At 36.9% G+C, this 14,275-nt stretch overlaps 8 protein-coding genes and 1 non-coding gene across 9 annotated transcripts; 6 read left to right on the top strand and 3 right to left on the bottom strand.

Annotated features, from left to right (window-relative positions):
• Positions 1 to 830: 830 nt before the first annotated feature.
• CAB2 (phosphopantothenate--cysteine ligase CAB2) lies at positions 831 to 1,928 on the top strand (the record flags this gene model as incomplete). Its single annotated transcript, XM_056223179.1, has 1 exon — positions 831 to 1,928. The coding sequence occupies one exon, from the start codon at positions 831 to 833 to the stop codon at positions 1,926 to 1,928; it is 1,098 nt and encodes a 365-aa protein (XP_056082796.1).
• Positions 1,929 to 2,190: 262 nt separating this feature from the next.
• Positions 2,191 to 3,174, top strand: SDS3 (Sds3p; the record flags this gene model as incomplete). The annotated part of the gene is made up of 1 exon (XM_056223178.1): positions 2,191 to 3,174. The coding sequence occupies one exon, from the start codon at positions 2,191 to 2,193 to the stop codon at positions 3,172 to 3,174; it is 984 nt and encodes a 327-aa protein (XP_056082795.1).
• A 222-nt stretch (positions 3,175 to 3,396) lies between these two features.
• On the top strand, positions 3,397 to 4,950 carry KTR7 (putative mannosyltransferase; the record flags this gene model as incomplete). The annotated part of the gene is made up of 1 exon (XM_056223177.1): positions 3,397 to 4,950. One exon carries the CDS (start codon positions 3,397 to 3,399, stop codon positions 4,948 to 4,950), a length of 1,554 nt encoding a protein of 517 aa, XP_056082794.1.
• A 374-nt stretch (positions 4,951 to 5,324) lies between these two features.
• Positions 5,325 to 5,798, top strand: AIM19 (Aim19p; the record flags this gene model as incomplete). The annotated part of the gene is made up of 1 exon (XM_056223176.1): positions 5,325 to 5,798. The coding sequence occupies one exon, from the start codon at positions 5,325 to 5,327 to the stop codon at positions 5,796 to 5,798; it is 474 nt and encodes a 157-aa protein (XP_056082793.1).
• A 235-nt stretch (positions 5,799 to 6,033) lies between these two features.
• Positions 6,034 to 7,506, top strand: AVT7 (Avt7p; the record flags this gene model as incomplete). The annotated part of the gene is made up of 1 exon (XM_056223174.1): positions 6,034 to 7,506. The coding sequence occupies one exon, from the start codon at positions 6,034 to 6,036 to the stop codon at positions 7,504 to 7,506; it is 1,473 nt and encodes a 490-aa protein (XP_056082792.1).
• A 256-nt stretch (positions 7,507 to 7,762) lies between these two features.
• On the bottom strand, positions 7,763 to 7,834 carry Smki_9.trna3E. Its single transcript has one exon. It is a non-coding gene; the product is annotated as a tRNA-Glu (tRNA).
• Positions 7,835 to 9,033: 1,199 nt separating this feature from the next.
• SMKI09G0835 (uncharacterized protein) lies at positions 9,034 to 9,630 on the bottom strand (the record flags this gene model as incomplete). The annotated part of the gene is made up of 1 exon (XM_056223173.1): positions 9,034 to 9,630. One exon carries the CDS (start codon positions 9,628 to 9,630, stop codon positions 9,034 to 9,036), a length of 597 nt encoding a protein of 198 aa, XP_056082791.1.
• Positions 9,631 to 10,172: 542 nt separating this feature from the next.
• On the bottom strand, positions 10,173 to 11,648 carry ICE2 (Ice2p; the record flags this gene model as incomplete). The annotated part of the gene is made up of 1 exon (XM_056223172.1): positions 10,173 to 11,648. The coding sequence occupies one exon, from the start codon at positions 11,646 to 11,648 to the stop codon at positions 10,173 to 10,175; it is 1,476 nt and encodes a 491-aa protein (XP_056082790.1).
• A 396-nt stretch (positions 11,649 to 12,044) lies between these two features.
• Positions 12,045 to 14,219, top strand: UTP25 (rRNA-binding ribosome biosynthesis protein UTP25; the record flags this gene model as incomplete). The annotated part of the gene is made up of 1 exon (XM_056223171.1): positions 12,045 to 14,219. One exon carries the CDS (start codon positions 12,045 to 12,047, stop codon positions 14,217 to 14,219), a length of 2,175 nt encoding a protein of 724 aa, XP_056082789.1.
• Positions 14,220 to 14,275: the final 56 nt, after the last annotated feature.

Raw genomic sequence — 14,275 nt, 5'->3', positions numbered from 1 at the left:
GCCAATTTTCTCAAGGAGAACTCCGAGTATATTTCTTACACCTAATATTGTTGCCTTTGTTCACAATGGAGTCCCAATAACCATATCTATACACACCCATTTCTCGCCCCGCAATGTCTACACCATATTGTATCCATTGTGGAGTGGAAAAACACTAAACGTGATATTCGGACAGTGGGTGCAAGACAAAGTTAGAGACCTGTTAATAGAGCAACCTACCTGGAACCTGTATATTAATAACATGAAAATTTTAGCAAATATCAGGATTTACGATTACATTCCTGTTGTATAGTTCAAGATATGTGTTTGTACTTTAAATACAGATCCTTGCTCCTAATTCTCAGCGAAATTCACGTATTGAAATGCCAGTCCTTCACAGCATTCTAAAGGAGAGTAAATGCCTGATAACTATCAATGAACTGTTTTTTCACGTTTACCTATGTGGGAATGAAAATCTAAAGTGAGTTAAAATTAAGAAAAAAAAGAGGGATTAAAGCTTCGAAAAAGGATGGGCTATAACAATTGTTATATGAATCACCTAACTTTCATAGAATCTTGATCTCTACCTACGTACCTCACCGATCTACGATGTAGGCGAGTTTCTAGGTATCTTCGCAACGATTTTATTGGTAAGGGAAGAATTCCATGACCCGAATTCGCCTACGACAAAAACTAGAGGAATGACCTATTGTTCACGCTTTTTTTGAAAGGCAATGTCAGCGACAGAACATCTGTATAAAAGATTGAGACAATTACATACACAACATAGTAGGTAGTTGTCATATTCTGCATAGGTATCAGCAGACTGTTTTCTTAATAAGGTTATAACAATGCCACCTTTACCTGTGCTTAACAGGCCTCAAATTCATACGTCAGTTACTGAAGTAAGTCATGCCATTGATCGTACAATCAAGGAAGAGCTGTTTCCGGTTGCCTACACTACTGAGGAAGAGCAGTTTTTCAAAACCAACCCTAAGCCAGCCTATATCGATGAATTGATCAAGGACGCTAAAGAGTTTATTGATTTACAACATTCCTTGAATCGGGACAAAATAGTACTTATCACCTCCGGTGGTACTACTGTTCCGTTGGAAAACAACACTGTACGTTTCATTGACAATTTTTCTGCTGGTACACGAGGTGCATCCAGCGCTGAACAGTTCTTAGCAAATGGGTACAGTGTCATTTTTCTACATAGGGAATTTTCATTAACTCCGTATAACAGGTCCTTCTCTCACAGCATTGATACTCTGTTCCTGGATTACATTGATTCAGAGGGAAAAATTAAACCTGAGTTTGCTAAAAATGTTTTAAAGAACAAAAAATTATATGATAAGTACATGGAAGAAGAGGAAAGACTACTTCTATTACCATTCACCACGGTCAACCAATACCTGTGGTCGTTGAAAAGTATAGCCAAGCTATTGAACAATAGTGGCTGCCTGTTTTATTTAGCTGCAGCTGTCAGTGACTTTTTTGTTCCATATTCGAGATTACCTCAACACAAGATTCAGTCCGGTGACAATGGTAAGATGGGAGGAAATAATGACACCGAGGGTACGACTAAGACCACTCCTGATGGTAAACTCATAGTGAATCTTGACCCTGTCCCGAAGTTTTTAAGAAGACTGGTGGAATCATGGGCCACTCAGGCTATGATTGTTTCGTTCAAATTAGAAACCGATGAATCCATGCTACTTTACAAGTGTACACAGGCTCTGGATAGATACAATCATCAACTAGTTATCGGAAATCTTTTACAGACAAGAAACAAACAGGTAATTTTCGTATCGCCTGAAAACAGAAAAGGAGACTGGATACGTTTAGATGAGAATCATCACAGCATTGAAGAGATGATAATCCCAGAAGTCATCGCACGTCATGATCAATGGGTAGCGCATTCGAAAACGAAGCTAGTTACAAAATAAACATCTATTACCTGCAAATATTTGTGCTATATAAAATTAAAAGGAGTTTGTAATTTCTATTTAAACTTTCTCTCTCTTTATACTTCAATTTTGTCTTCAAGTATCTTTTTTTCCTATTATTTAACTTATATATTGATCATATTTCGCTTGAGATTTGAGCAAGAAAAAACGCAAACAATTTTTCAGCTAAAATGAACCCTTGGAAAAGCATCAAGAGAACAAGAAGGATCATACAGCTCTGTTCGCATTGTGTTCAAGACTAATGGCTATTCAAAAAGTTAGTAACAAGGATTTGTCCCGCAAGGACAAAAGAAGATTTAATATCGAGTCTAAGGTAAATAAGATTTATCAGAATTTTTATTTAGAGAGAGATAATCAATATAAAGATAGGCTGACAGCATTGCAGACAGATCTAACTTCTCTGCATCAAGGTGATAATGGTCTATATGCTCGTCAAGTGCGTGATTTGGAGGAAGAAAGAGATTTAGAGTTGGTCAGGTTACGCCTATTTGAAGAGTATCGTGTTTCTCGTTCCGGTATCGAATTTCAAGAAGATATCGAGAAAGCCAAGGCTGAGCACGAGAAACTCATCAAGTTATGCAAAGAAAGACTTTATTCATCTATAGAGCAAAAAATAAAGAAATTACAAGAAGAGAGGTTATTAATGGATGTGGCGAATGTACATTCATATGCCATGAACTATAGCAGGCCGCAGTACCAAAAAAATACAAGGAGCCACACAGTAAGTGGTTGGGACTCTTCATCCAATGAGTATGGTAGGGACACGGCTAATGAAAGTGCTACTGACACCGGTGCAGGAAACGATCGAAGAACACTCAGGAGAAGAAACGTCTCTAAAGAAACAAGAGGCAACAGCAATAATCAGGAGGAATCTGATTTCCAAACTGGTAATGGTTCTGGGAATAACGGCCAAGGTTCTAGACAAGGGTCCCAATTTTCCCATTTCAACAACCTAACCTACAAATCAGGCGTGGTATCTGACTCAGACTTCCTACAGTGTATAAATGAAGGCACTGACCTATATGCATTTTTATTTGGGGAAAAGAATCCTAAAGATAACGGCAATGGTAATGAAAAGAAAAAAAATCGTGGAGCCCAAAGATATTCCACTAAAACTGCACCGCCCTTGCAATCTCTAAAACCAGATGAAGTCACTGAGGATATTTCTTTGATTAGAGAATTGACAGGCCAGCCCCCAGCTCCTTTTAAACTAAGGTCCGACTAGTTTCTTTCATGCTTTGCTAACCTTCTAGTTCAACTTGTATTATAAAACTATGGGCTTTATTTCGATCTGAGCTCTTTTTGCTTGGTTCCTTTTTCGGATACAAATGAAAAGCGAAAAAAAAAACGCTTTAGTTCACTATCTAACAAGCTATCGACCTGTGCTTATAACCGCATTAGTGCCCAGAAAAGAGCTGGATATACAACATATTTAGATGCAATTAGCATGGCTATAAGATTGAAGCCAAAAGTAAGAGAATTCTTGCTGAATAAGTTTCGAAAAAAGCGATATGTTTTCCTTTTCTTAGGGTGTTTCTTCACCATGCTTTACCGTTTGGGCAACTGGCCATTTGCCTCAAAAGATACTACGCTTAATCCTGGTAATTTGCCTTACTCATTCCAGGACTATTCTACTGATAAAGATGAGCCGTTTTTCCGGGGCTGCACTGACACAGACATGTATTTACAGGACCCTGAGTACGTCAAAATGAATGCATCTTTTGTTATGCTTACGAGAAACGAAGAAGTGGACGAGGTGCTGAAAACTATGAAAAGTATAGAAGGCCATTTCAATCAATGGTTCAACTACCCATACGTATTTTTAAATGATCGTCCTTTTACAGATCATTTCAAGGACCAAATCCAAGCTGCAACTAATGCCAGTGTAGAGTTTGGTACTGTTGATGAAGTTGTATGGGAATTTCCTGCTGAGGTGCGTAATTCATTGCTGTTTGAGTCTACATTACAAGATCAAAACGATCGTGGTATAATGTATGGTAATATGGAGTCGTACCACAAAATGTGCCGATTTTATTCCGGGTTGTTTTATAAGCATCCATTAGTTTCTAAACATGAATGGTACTGGAGGATAGAGCCTGATGTTGAATTCTTCTGTGACATCTCATACGATCCCTTCTACGAGATGGCCAAGAAAAACAAGAAATATGGATTTACTGTATTGATTACTGAACTGTATTGGACCGTCCCCAACTTGTTCAGAACAACTAAAACTTTCATCAAGAAAACAGCAGGTTTAAAAGAAAACTTGGGCACACTCTGGAAATTATTTACATTTAACTATAATATTTTAGACACAGACGATGAAGAGATTTCTAGATGGGTGAATTATCCCTGGGATGCCAAACCAAAGTTGACTGAAAAGTTGATGGTAGACTTTTTGCTAGAGAATAACGGCCGAGTCAATAATGAGGAAGATTTAGAAGGTATACAACATCTGATCGAAAGGGCTCGCTCTAAGATCCCATTGATAGAAGATTCCATTGAAGGGGAAGAATACAATTTATGTCATTTTTGGAGTAACTTTGAAATTGCCCGCGTTGATCTATTTGATAATGAGATCTATAACGCTTATTTCAAATTTTTGGAACAATCCGGTGGTTTCTGGTCTGAAAGATGGGGAGACGCACCCATCCATTCAATTGGGCTAGGAATGATCCTGAACCTAGAAGACGTTCATTATTTCAGGGACATTGGCTATAGGCATTCATCACTGCAGCATTGTCCAAAGAATGCTCTACAAAGCCAAGAAAAATCTAACTCATTTGATAAGGGTTATGATTTCGGGTGCGGATGTCGATGCGTTTGTCCCAAGCGGGAAGAAGACATTGAAGATAACTCTATTCCCTGCATGGATATTTTTTTTGAATTGCTTCACGGCAAGGAATATGAAAAAGAGTTCCCTGGTTGCTACAAGCCATCCATAAAGGACAAGGATGTGATTGAGGAGATTAGAAGAGAGAATTTTAGAATCATTGAATAGACACGGCGTTTCCTATATATCTATACATATAAATACAATAAAGAAAAGTTCATCTGAGTCTGACTGGCCTGAAATCTTCAAACTAGAGGTGTAACTGACGGTCGTTAAAGCAAAATTCGGTCTGTTTCCACAATGAAACTTTTCACACGCCTAACTATGGGGGTTTAAATATGGAAGTAACTACTGTATTATTTTAATATTTTCAGCTGCTGTTATATCTCAGCGAGGGGTTCAGTTGTATCTTATAAAGCAACATAATATTTTGCCCAAGAAATTTCAAGAAACGGCTTTTAGGGGGGCATGCCAAGAGAAAAGACAAAATTAGCTGTAAAATAATAAAAGCGTCGATTCTAGTAAATATCAACACGCAAGAAATGTCTGCCAATCCCACTATTGATGATGCCAAAGATGAATTTCTTTCACCATTTCGCCGACTATACGCATTAACAAGAACACCTTATCCTGCACTTGCCAACGCTGCACTATTAGCTTCAACCCCGATGCTATCCCCATCTTTCAAAGTGCCTCCAACGCAATCTCCAGCTCTTTCAATACCAATCTCCAGGGTATTTTCTAGATCTTCTACCCCTAGAGTTGGTATAACTACTAAGACTGCCTTGTTTTTCTCTACAATGCAAGCCATAGGAGCATACATGATCTATGACAACGACTTAGAGAACGGAGCTGGCTTCATTGCCACATGGTCGGCCTTGTATTTGATTGTGGGAGGAAAGAAGTCGTTTAGTGCACTAAGATACGGGAGGACTTGGCCGTTGCTGCTGTCGTCAGTATCTTTAGCCAACGCTGTCCTGTATGGTCAAAGGTTCCTTGCTACCGGGTTCCAATGATTCGCATCTATTATCTACTGTATATATATTTATCTTTTGTATAATATGTATGGTCCTCGTGTTTAGCATGAATCGATTTGCCTCCACATCTTTATGCTCTTATCATACATACGCAACTTCTTTATCCGAAGTCAAATTAAACCCCCAAATAGATAAGACGTCAACAGAAATAACGACGAAAAGTTAAATTTTGCAGACAAGACAAATAGTACTAAGAGAAAAAGTGTTTTAAAATATGGAACCATCATCAAGTGCTCTTTCATCCACGGCAAATTTGGTAAAGACAATAGTTGGCGCTGGTACACTGGCTATCCCGTACAGTTTTAAAAGTGATGGGGTTTTGGTCGGGGTTGTTTTGACATTGTTAGCTGCCATAACATCCGGATTGGGTCTCTTTGTGCTTTCAAAGTGTTCTAAGACTTTGATTAACCCAAGGAACTCTTCTTTCTTTACATTATGCATGCTCACGTATCCCAGTTTGGCTCCAATCTTTGATCTAGCAATGATTGTTCAATGTTTTGGAGTTGGGTTAAGTTATCTGGTCCTCATTGGTGATCTCTTTCCTGGATTGTTTGGTGGAGAAAGAAATTTCTGGATAATCGCATCCACTGTGATAATTATACCCTTATGTTTGGTGAAGAAATTAGACCAGTTGAAGTATTCTAGTATTCTGGGTCTTTTTGCATTGGCCTACATATCTGTTCTAGTATTCAGTCATTTTGTATTTGAACTGGGACATGGTGAGCTCACAAATGTATTAAGAAATGATATATGCTGGTGGAAAATCCACGATCTTAAAGGGTTATTATCAACTTTTAGTATCATAATTTTCGCTTATACCGGATCGATGAACCTATTTCCTATGATAAATGAACTAAAGGACAACAGTATGGAAAATATTACTTCGGTCATCAACAACTCAATATCTTTGTCAACAGCATTATTTCTAATTGTTGGTTTGTCAGGATATCTGACCTTTGGCAACAAAACCTTAGGCAATTTAATATTAAACTATGATCCTACTTCAATTTGGATAGTAATTGGCAAATTTTGCCTAGGGTTAATGCTAATTTTGTCATTCCCTCTTCTGTTCCAGCCGCTTCGTATAGCTGTCAACAATGTTATAATCTGGATTGAGATCACTTTTGGTGACGCTAATCCCGAAGAGGATCCACAAGTTTCCGAATACACCCGCGCTTCCAATCTAAGACCAATCAGTATGACTGTCGACGATCCAGCCCAGCCTAATGATGCACTCGATGCAACTTCATACGATGAACAAGAGCATTTACTACCCAATGCAAGCTGCGACGATGGTTTAATTGAAAGTCAAGAGGACAGCAGTAATGAGAGAGGTATTATGGCAGCTGCCACAGATAACGAACATCATGCACCCTTTATTAAGTCTAGATTTTACTGGATCACAGCATTACTGCTAATAAGCATGTATACTTTGGCATTGTCTGTCGAGTCATTTGCATTAGTTCTCTCCTTAGTGGGAGCTACAGGTTCAACATCTATTTCGTTCACTTTACCTGGCTTATTAGGGTACAAATTGATCGGTTCAGATTCTTTAGCTGTTGGCAGGATGATTCCACCAAGAGATAGGTTTTATAAAAGGTGTAGTTTATTGCTGGTATTTTACGGGTTATCTGTGATGTTCTTATCTCTATATGTTACCTTATTCAATTATTCAGATGAAGCCTGAATGGATTGATTTTTTTCAAGACAGATATGAATGAGGAAGTGAATATTTAATAGTAAATAGAATCCAAGATATAGAACATGAACTATTAAAAAAGAACCTTTTGTTTTTAGCAACGATCAGTCTTTAGTTTTTATTCTTATCATTAGAGCTCATAACGAGAAGTACCTGACAATCGGTGTTGAATAGCAAACTTGGAAAATAATTCCAAGTTGAGGCAAAAAAGACAAAAAAGGTGTAAAGAAAATATTAAAAAATACTCCGAAGCGGGGAGTCGAACCCCGGTCTCCACGGTGAGAACGTGATGTGATAGCCGTTACACTACATCGGATTTTAATTGCTTGTTAGTGTTGTATTACGGGCTCGAGTAATACCGGGATGTCTTGACAATCCTAATATACTATCTTAGGGAAGTAACTTATTGTCAAAACAACTTATCAACTTGATTCACGGGATGTTACTTGTCCTATATATTATATAAGATATGTGTTGGAATAAGTGATTACTACTATACACCTATTCGTATAAATTGGATTAAGTTATTGCAACTATACGTCTTCGTATAAATTGAAGTAGAAAAATTGTTGGAATAAGTGATTACCACTATACATTTATTCATATAAATTGTTGTAGTTGATGACGAACATTCTTTAACATGATACTAATGATGTTGAGTAAATTAATACTAACATTCTTATGGTGATACCAATTTAAATGGAGTAGGGAAATTCTAATTATAGAATTTCCTGCACTAATAAGATAAAGATCTATTAATTGTCCAGAACTTAGTATATAAGAAGATGAGTTAACACTAAATTCTTATCATCAACACTCTGATTTATGTCTGAACCTTTTGGTTTAATACACCCAATCAGCGTGTGTTTTATATACCTCTCTTATATAGATTAAGAAGGAACGACTATTCTTAATTATTACAACTTACTAAACTACTAATTATCAACAAAAATTCTAATAATAGAATTTACTGCAGTAATGAGATAAAGATCTATTAATTGATCAGAACTTATTATACAAGAAGATGAGTTATCACTAAATTCATATATTTAATACTCTGAGTTATGTCTGAACCTTTGGGTTTAATATAACCAATCAGCGTGTGTTTTATATACCTCTCTTATATAGATTAAGAAGGTGTTGGAATGAAAATCAACTATCGTCTATCAACTAGTAGTCATACTACTAGTACATTATCATATACGGTGTTATAAGATGACATAAGTTATGAGAAGCGGTCATCGAAATAAGTGGAAGCTGAAATGCAAGGATTGATAATGTAATAGGATCAATGAATAACAACATATAAAACGATGATAATAATGTTTATAGAATTATGTAGAATTGCAGATTCCCTTTTATGGATTACTAAATCCCCGAGGAGAACTTCTAGTATATCTACATACCTAATATTATTGCCTTATAAAAAATGGAATCCCAACAATTACATCAAACTCCACTATTATCTCACAAATATTTACTAATATAAAAATACCCATTGGAGAATTTGAATTGTTAAACCGCTCTAGCGGCAGTGGTTACTCTGCCAAAAAAATTGTCGTTCCCATCAAGAGGCACGCTGTGGGAATCCAATTGTTCCCCGTAAAAGGCGGATAACTTCATGCTAAAAATCACACTAAGTTGCCAGCATAACAACCATAATAATCTGTATAAGTTAACGGTTTGATCAGTTCTGAAAAAGTTATTAACTTTTATTGACGAATATACCCCAAATAAGAACATTCCTAGACACAATAGCGAATGCTTAACTTTGAACCATTTAGGATGGTGAGCACTAGCATTACACCGAGAGCATCCAAATTTTGAACACCTCTTTGACTTCCGTTCAAAATATCGCTTTTCATAGGTTCCATTTTCCAGTAGTAAAAATTCGTGCGTAATAAATATAAAGATTGATACCAAATCTACGGTAAGTTGTACATATACGATTTTATCAACTTTTGGATACTGCTCTTTTAAGGGATACAAAGATGGAATCAAAAAATTGTCCGTGATGTAAATAATCCTAGCGATCTTCGATAGTTTTTCAACAATTACAAAATATCTAGATTGAGATATTTCATCATGATCTATTGCGACACTCGGCTCCATTGTCTTGAGTATCTCATCTCGCAAATGTAAGAATAGACGTATTTGCCTATAAAATTGCTATGGAAGGGGACAGGGCATCACTTTAACATTGGTAATCTTCTCATGCACCGTCGCGACAAGCCAAAAAATGGTTTCTTCGAATGATAAAAAAAGCCAAAATAAAGCTGTCTTAGGCCTTCTCTCAACCGGAATCTGGTTCAAAATTATTGCGTAATAAACGAATTGATTTAGATATACGTTGTATATTTATATATTTATGTATCTACATATTGAAACTTGAATTGGGACGTTCAGTGGGTTTATTAGGAGATTAGTAATAAGCGTAAGAAAGTTTCACTATGAACGGGCAAGGCGCTAATGCAATTAATAACGAAAGAGGGAAACTAACAAAATCATATAAGCGGCTCAGGAATGGCACTTGAAACTGATATAATCTATCAACTAGTTACAAGTGGTTTGATATGTCACCTTCTATTTCCTCCTTTTTGTCTTCGCGTGTTTGGTAGGGATAATGATGTCGCTCTTGTTAGAATGCACTACATTCAACTACCAGAGCCTATTAGTTCAGTAGCATATACCAAAATAGTACAGAAAATGTTGCACCAATTCCAAAACCCCCATGAATCCACTATGATTTCTGGTTGGTCTGAGCCAAACCACTTCTCACTGCAACCCCATATACATAAATCTTTCTTCAGTTCACCGGAATATTGCAAAATCAAGTGGGTATACATAGCAATCAATATACAGGGGCTATACCAATATAACCCCTTCATAATCCGACGACTCTTGCGCAATTGTTTGTCATTCTTTCTTTGTAGTGCTGGAATAATCCTTGTCGCAGAATAAAACATAAGAACTCTAAAACATAAATTAACTACTATGGCTGGAGAAACTGATTCACTTGCCATCTTAATTGTGACTTGGCAGAATTCGTTAATGGACAACGGAACGCTAAAGGTAAAATTCTTGAAAAACTTCCAGAATGGTTTGGATATCAAAGATACCTTTTCAAATGAAAGAACACTGATGAGTTTATCATGAAAATCACCAGTTTTTTTTCTTCCCCTAGGGATAAAGGACCCCCATAACATTTCAGCATTTTTTAATATGACGTTATGAAAATAGCACAAAAGATTGTCCGCCGTGGGCAAATTTCTTTGATGCTTTTGCCAGACGTCCTTAAACAAGTCTAATATCTCATCCGTAGCCGTAGTGGCTAATTTGGGAGAAATTTCATAAATGCAACGAACGATATACGCAAAAAATAACGAACTTTCTATGACAGATCCTTTTTGACTCACGATACCATAAAGACCAAGCCCACATACCATAGACAAAACAAACCCCAATAAAGATGCTGTTTGGATAGATAGTGGCCATATAGGGGTGACATATATTCGATACAAATAATAAAGTGAAGCAGTAATCACACCTCCAGAAGCTAGCAGTGACGAGATAATCCACGTGTTTGAATTCAAGTCATTTGATAACCATCTATTGGTTTCCCCGACTGCCTGAATAGCTAAAATAGTAAAGAAACCTTCTGACAGAGTAAAAAAAGGTGTGGATTTGGTAAGTATAAACTGCCATGGCTGAACAACAAATCGAAAGTAGTAATAATATAGCACATAGTTAATTTGATTTGAATTTAAGCTATTTTTCAAAGCTTCTAAGAATGACTCCGACTCATTAGGTCTTTTTTTAAGAACGTTTCCTAACTCATCATTGGAAAATCCAGACAAAAACAAGTATAGCAAAGATGCAATGATAAAATGTTGCGAGTAATACAGACAGCTGGTCAAAAAAATGTATAGTTTCCCTCCGTATCGTCTCGCTAGCACGTTCAAAGTCGTCGTTATGAAATACAAAGTAAACAGCGTCACCGTGAAGGAAAGACCACACTCCAAACCACCAACTTTAAACGATATTGGAATTGAGAGTAGCGTGAATAACAGGTAGAAACATGCTGCACAGATTCGTCCACTCTGCATGAAGCTCTTGGACAAACTGGTCATCGTTGCCTAATCTTTAGCGTGGTCGGCCACAAACAGCACCTCTCCAATGAATCTTAGCGATTACGCGATGGGGGTGAGGAGCAAAACGGAAAAAGAAGCTTCACAATACTAATAAGGACCACCAACTCTTCGTGCACAGCCCTTCCAGTAGTACTATTTCTCGATCCTCTATCTTTATCCATCTTCTCATCAGTCACCTCTCCGAAAATAGTAACCGCTCCAGTCCCTTGCTCTGCTTCAAGCTTAAGCATTCTCTCGTGTATCATGATCTGAAAAATTTTTCCTTTGCAAGACTATTATATTATAGCTCATCGCACATTCTAGAAGTGTAATAAAGACGAATGACTGAATTTATTGGAAGGAACAGAGGAATAATTGAAAGGTAATTACATTATAATGAACGGAGAATCAGTGAGGGAAAAGAATGACCATTTTCGTGGCTATCGGAAGAGGGGAAGACAAGAACTGAGAAAGATTAAAAGATCTTCTGTAAGAAGAACTAAAGACGAAAGTGTGAACGAAGTGGACCACGTAGCGGATGAGATTGTCCACAGTACTGGTGAGGATAAAATATCTGATATTGGCAGCGAGGAGGATAATCTTGATGTCGAGGATGAGGAAGGAAAAAAGGAAAAAGTCTATGACGCTTTATTGACTATTCTCAAATCCGAACATCCAGAGCCAAAGAGAAGGAAGACACAGGCTGACGAAGACAATAAAGCTGCTGCCAAACCCGCAGGAAATGAGAATGTTAATGTAGAATATGAACCAGTAGACGAGCAATTAGAGATAGAAAATGGTCTTTTAGGTGATCGAGAAGATGATAACGACGATGACAGCAATGAGAATGAAAAGGATGATATGGACAGTGAAGATGAACAAGATCCTTTTGAGTCGCACTTTAATCAAGTTTCAGAGAAATACGTTGATGATTTATCTAATGCTTTCAAGTCCAAAAGCATAAAATACAAATCTGTCAAGGCCTCACTAGGCGACGACGAATCATACATATACGCCAAACCATTCATGGTTGGTGAGGAAGCCTTAGTTGAAAGCCCATACAGATCGTCTTCCATATATTCTTACTTTTTGAAACAAAGACTGAAAGTTCAAAATGGCCTGCTAGATAAAAAAATTGATCCATTGACTTGCATGCAAAAAAAATTAATAGACCCCATGTTTCAGTACAAAGACATATTATACGAGTATGATTCCTATGAAAAGGATGAAAGTGAGTACAGAGATCTGTATGCTTTACACGTATTAAATCACATTTACAAGACAAGAGATAGGATTTTGAAGAACAATCAAAGATTGCAGGATAACCCAGACACTGAACACCTAGATCAAGGTTTCACAAGGCCGAAAGTGCTAATTGTGGTTCCTACAAGAGAAGTAGCGTACCGTGTCGTTGATAAGATAATTTCAAAGTCTGGTATAGATCAAGTTGATAAGAAAGGGAAATTCTATGACCAATTCCGAGATGACTCCTTACCCCCAGAATCCAAACCAAAATCTTTTCAACATATATTCAAAGGGAACACCAGTGATTTCTTTGTTGTTGGCCTCAAGTTCACGAGAAAGGCTATAAAGCTTTATAGTAATTTCTATCAGTCTGACATCATTATATGCTCACCGCTGGGTATTCAAATGATCTTGGAAAACACGGATAAAAAAAAGAGGCAGGATGATTTCTTGTCATCAATAGAGTTAATGGTGATTGATCAGTTACATTCAATAGAATACCAAAATATATCTCATATTTTCACTATCTTTGACCATATTAACAAAATTCCGGACCAACAACACGAAGCTGATTTTAGCAGAATTAGGATGTGGTATATTAACGAACAAGCTAAGCTCTTCAGACAGACAATGGTGTTTACAAAGTACATCTCACCAGCGGCTAATTCATTAATCAATGGAAGATGTTGTAACATGGCAGGCAGGTGGAAGAACCATAAGGTAATAGGATCAGAAAGTTCCAGTATTGGACAATTGGGTTTAAAGGTCAGACAAATCTTTCAAAGATTTGACATTATTGGAAATTCCATTATCGAAGAGCCTGATTACAGGTTTAAATTTTTTACAAGTGTCATTATTCCAAGTATTGTCAAATCCGTAGGGTATGAAGATGGAATATTGGTTTATATCCCAGATTATACAGACTTTATCCGCATAAGAAACTATATGAAGGAAAAGACAACAATATTGTTTGGCGATATAAATGAGTATTCAAATCAAAGACAACTTAATGCCAATAGATCACTATTTCAACAGGGGCGCTTGAAAGTAATGTTATATACAGAAAGGTTGCATCATTATAGACGTTATGAGATCAAAGGTGTGAAGAGCGTTGTATTTTATAAGCCTCCAAACAATCCCGAGTTTTACAATGAAACTGTCAGATTTATTGGCAAGAATGCCTTTTTAGGTAATACTGATTTGAACATATCCACTGTTAGATGCATTTATAGTAAACTTGATGGTCTTTCACTCGAAAGAATTGTGGGTACTAAAAGGGCAGCTGTACTATCACACGCACAAAAGGAAGTATATGAGTTCAAATGATTATTTGCACTACTACAATATATAGAGTTTGTAATGAAGAATATTATCATCAACAT

The sequence above is a fragment of the Saccharomyces mikatae genome (genome assembly GCF_947241705.1).
Source record: "Saccharomyces mikatae IFO 1815 strain IFO1815 genome assembly, chromosome: 9".
Classification (NCBI taxonomy): domain Eukaryota; kingdom Fungi; phylum Ascomycota; class Saccharomycetes; order Saccharomycetales; family Saccharomycetaceae; genus Saccharomyces; species Saccharomyces mikatae.
Note: the sequence above shows the minus strand (reverse complement) of the source record. Positions and strands in the feature narration are given on the sequence as shown.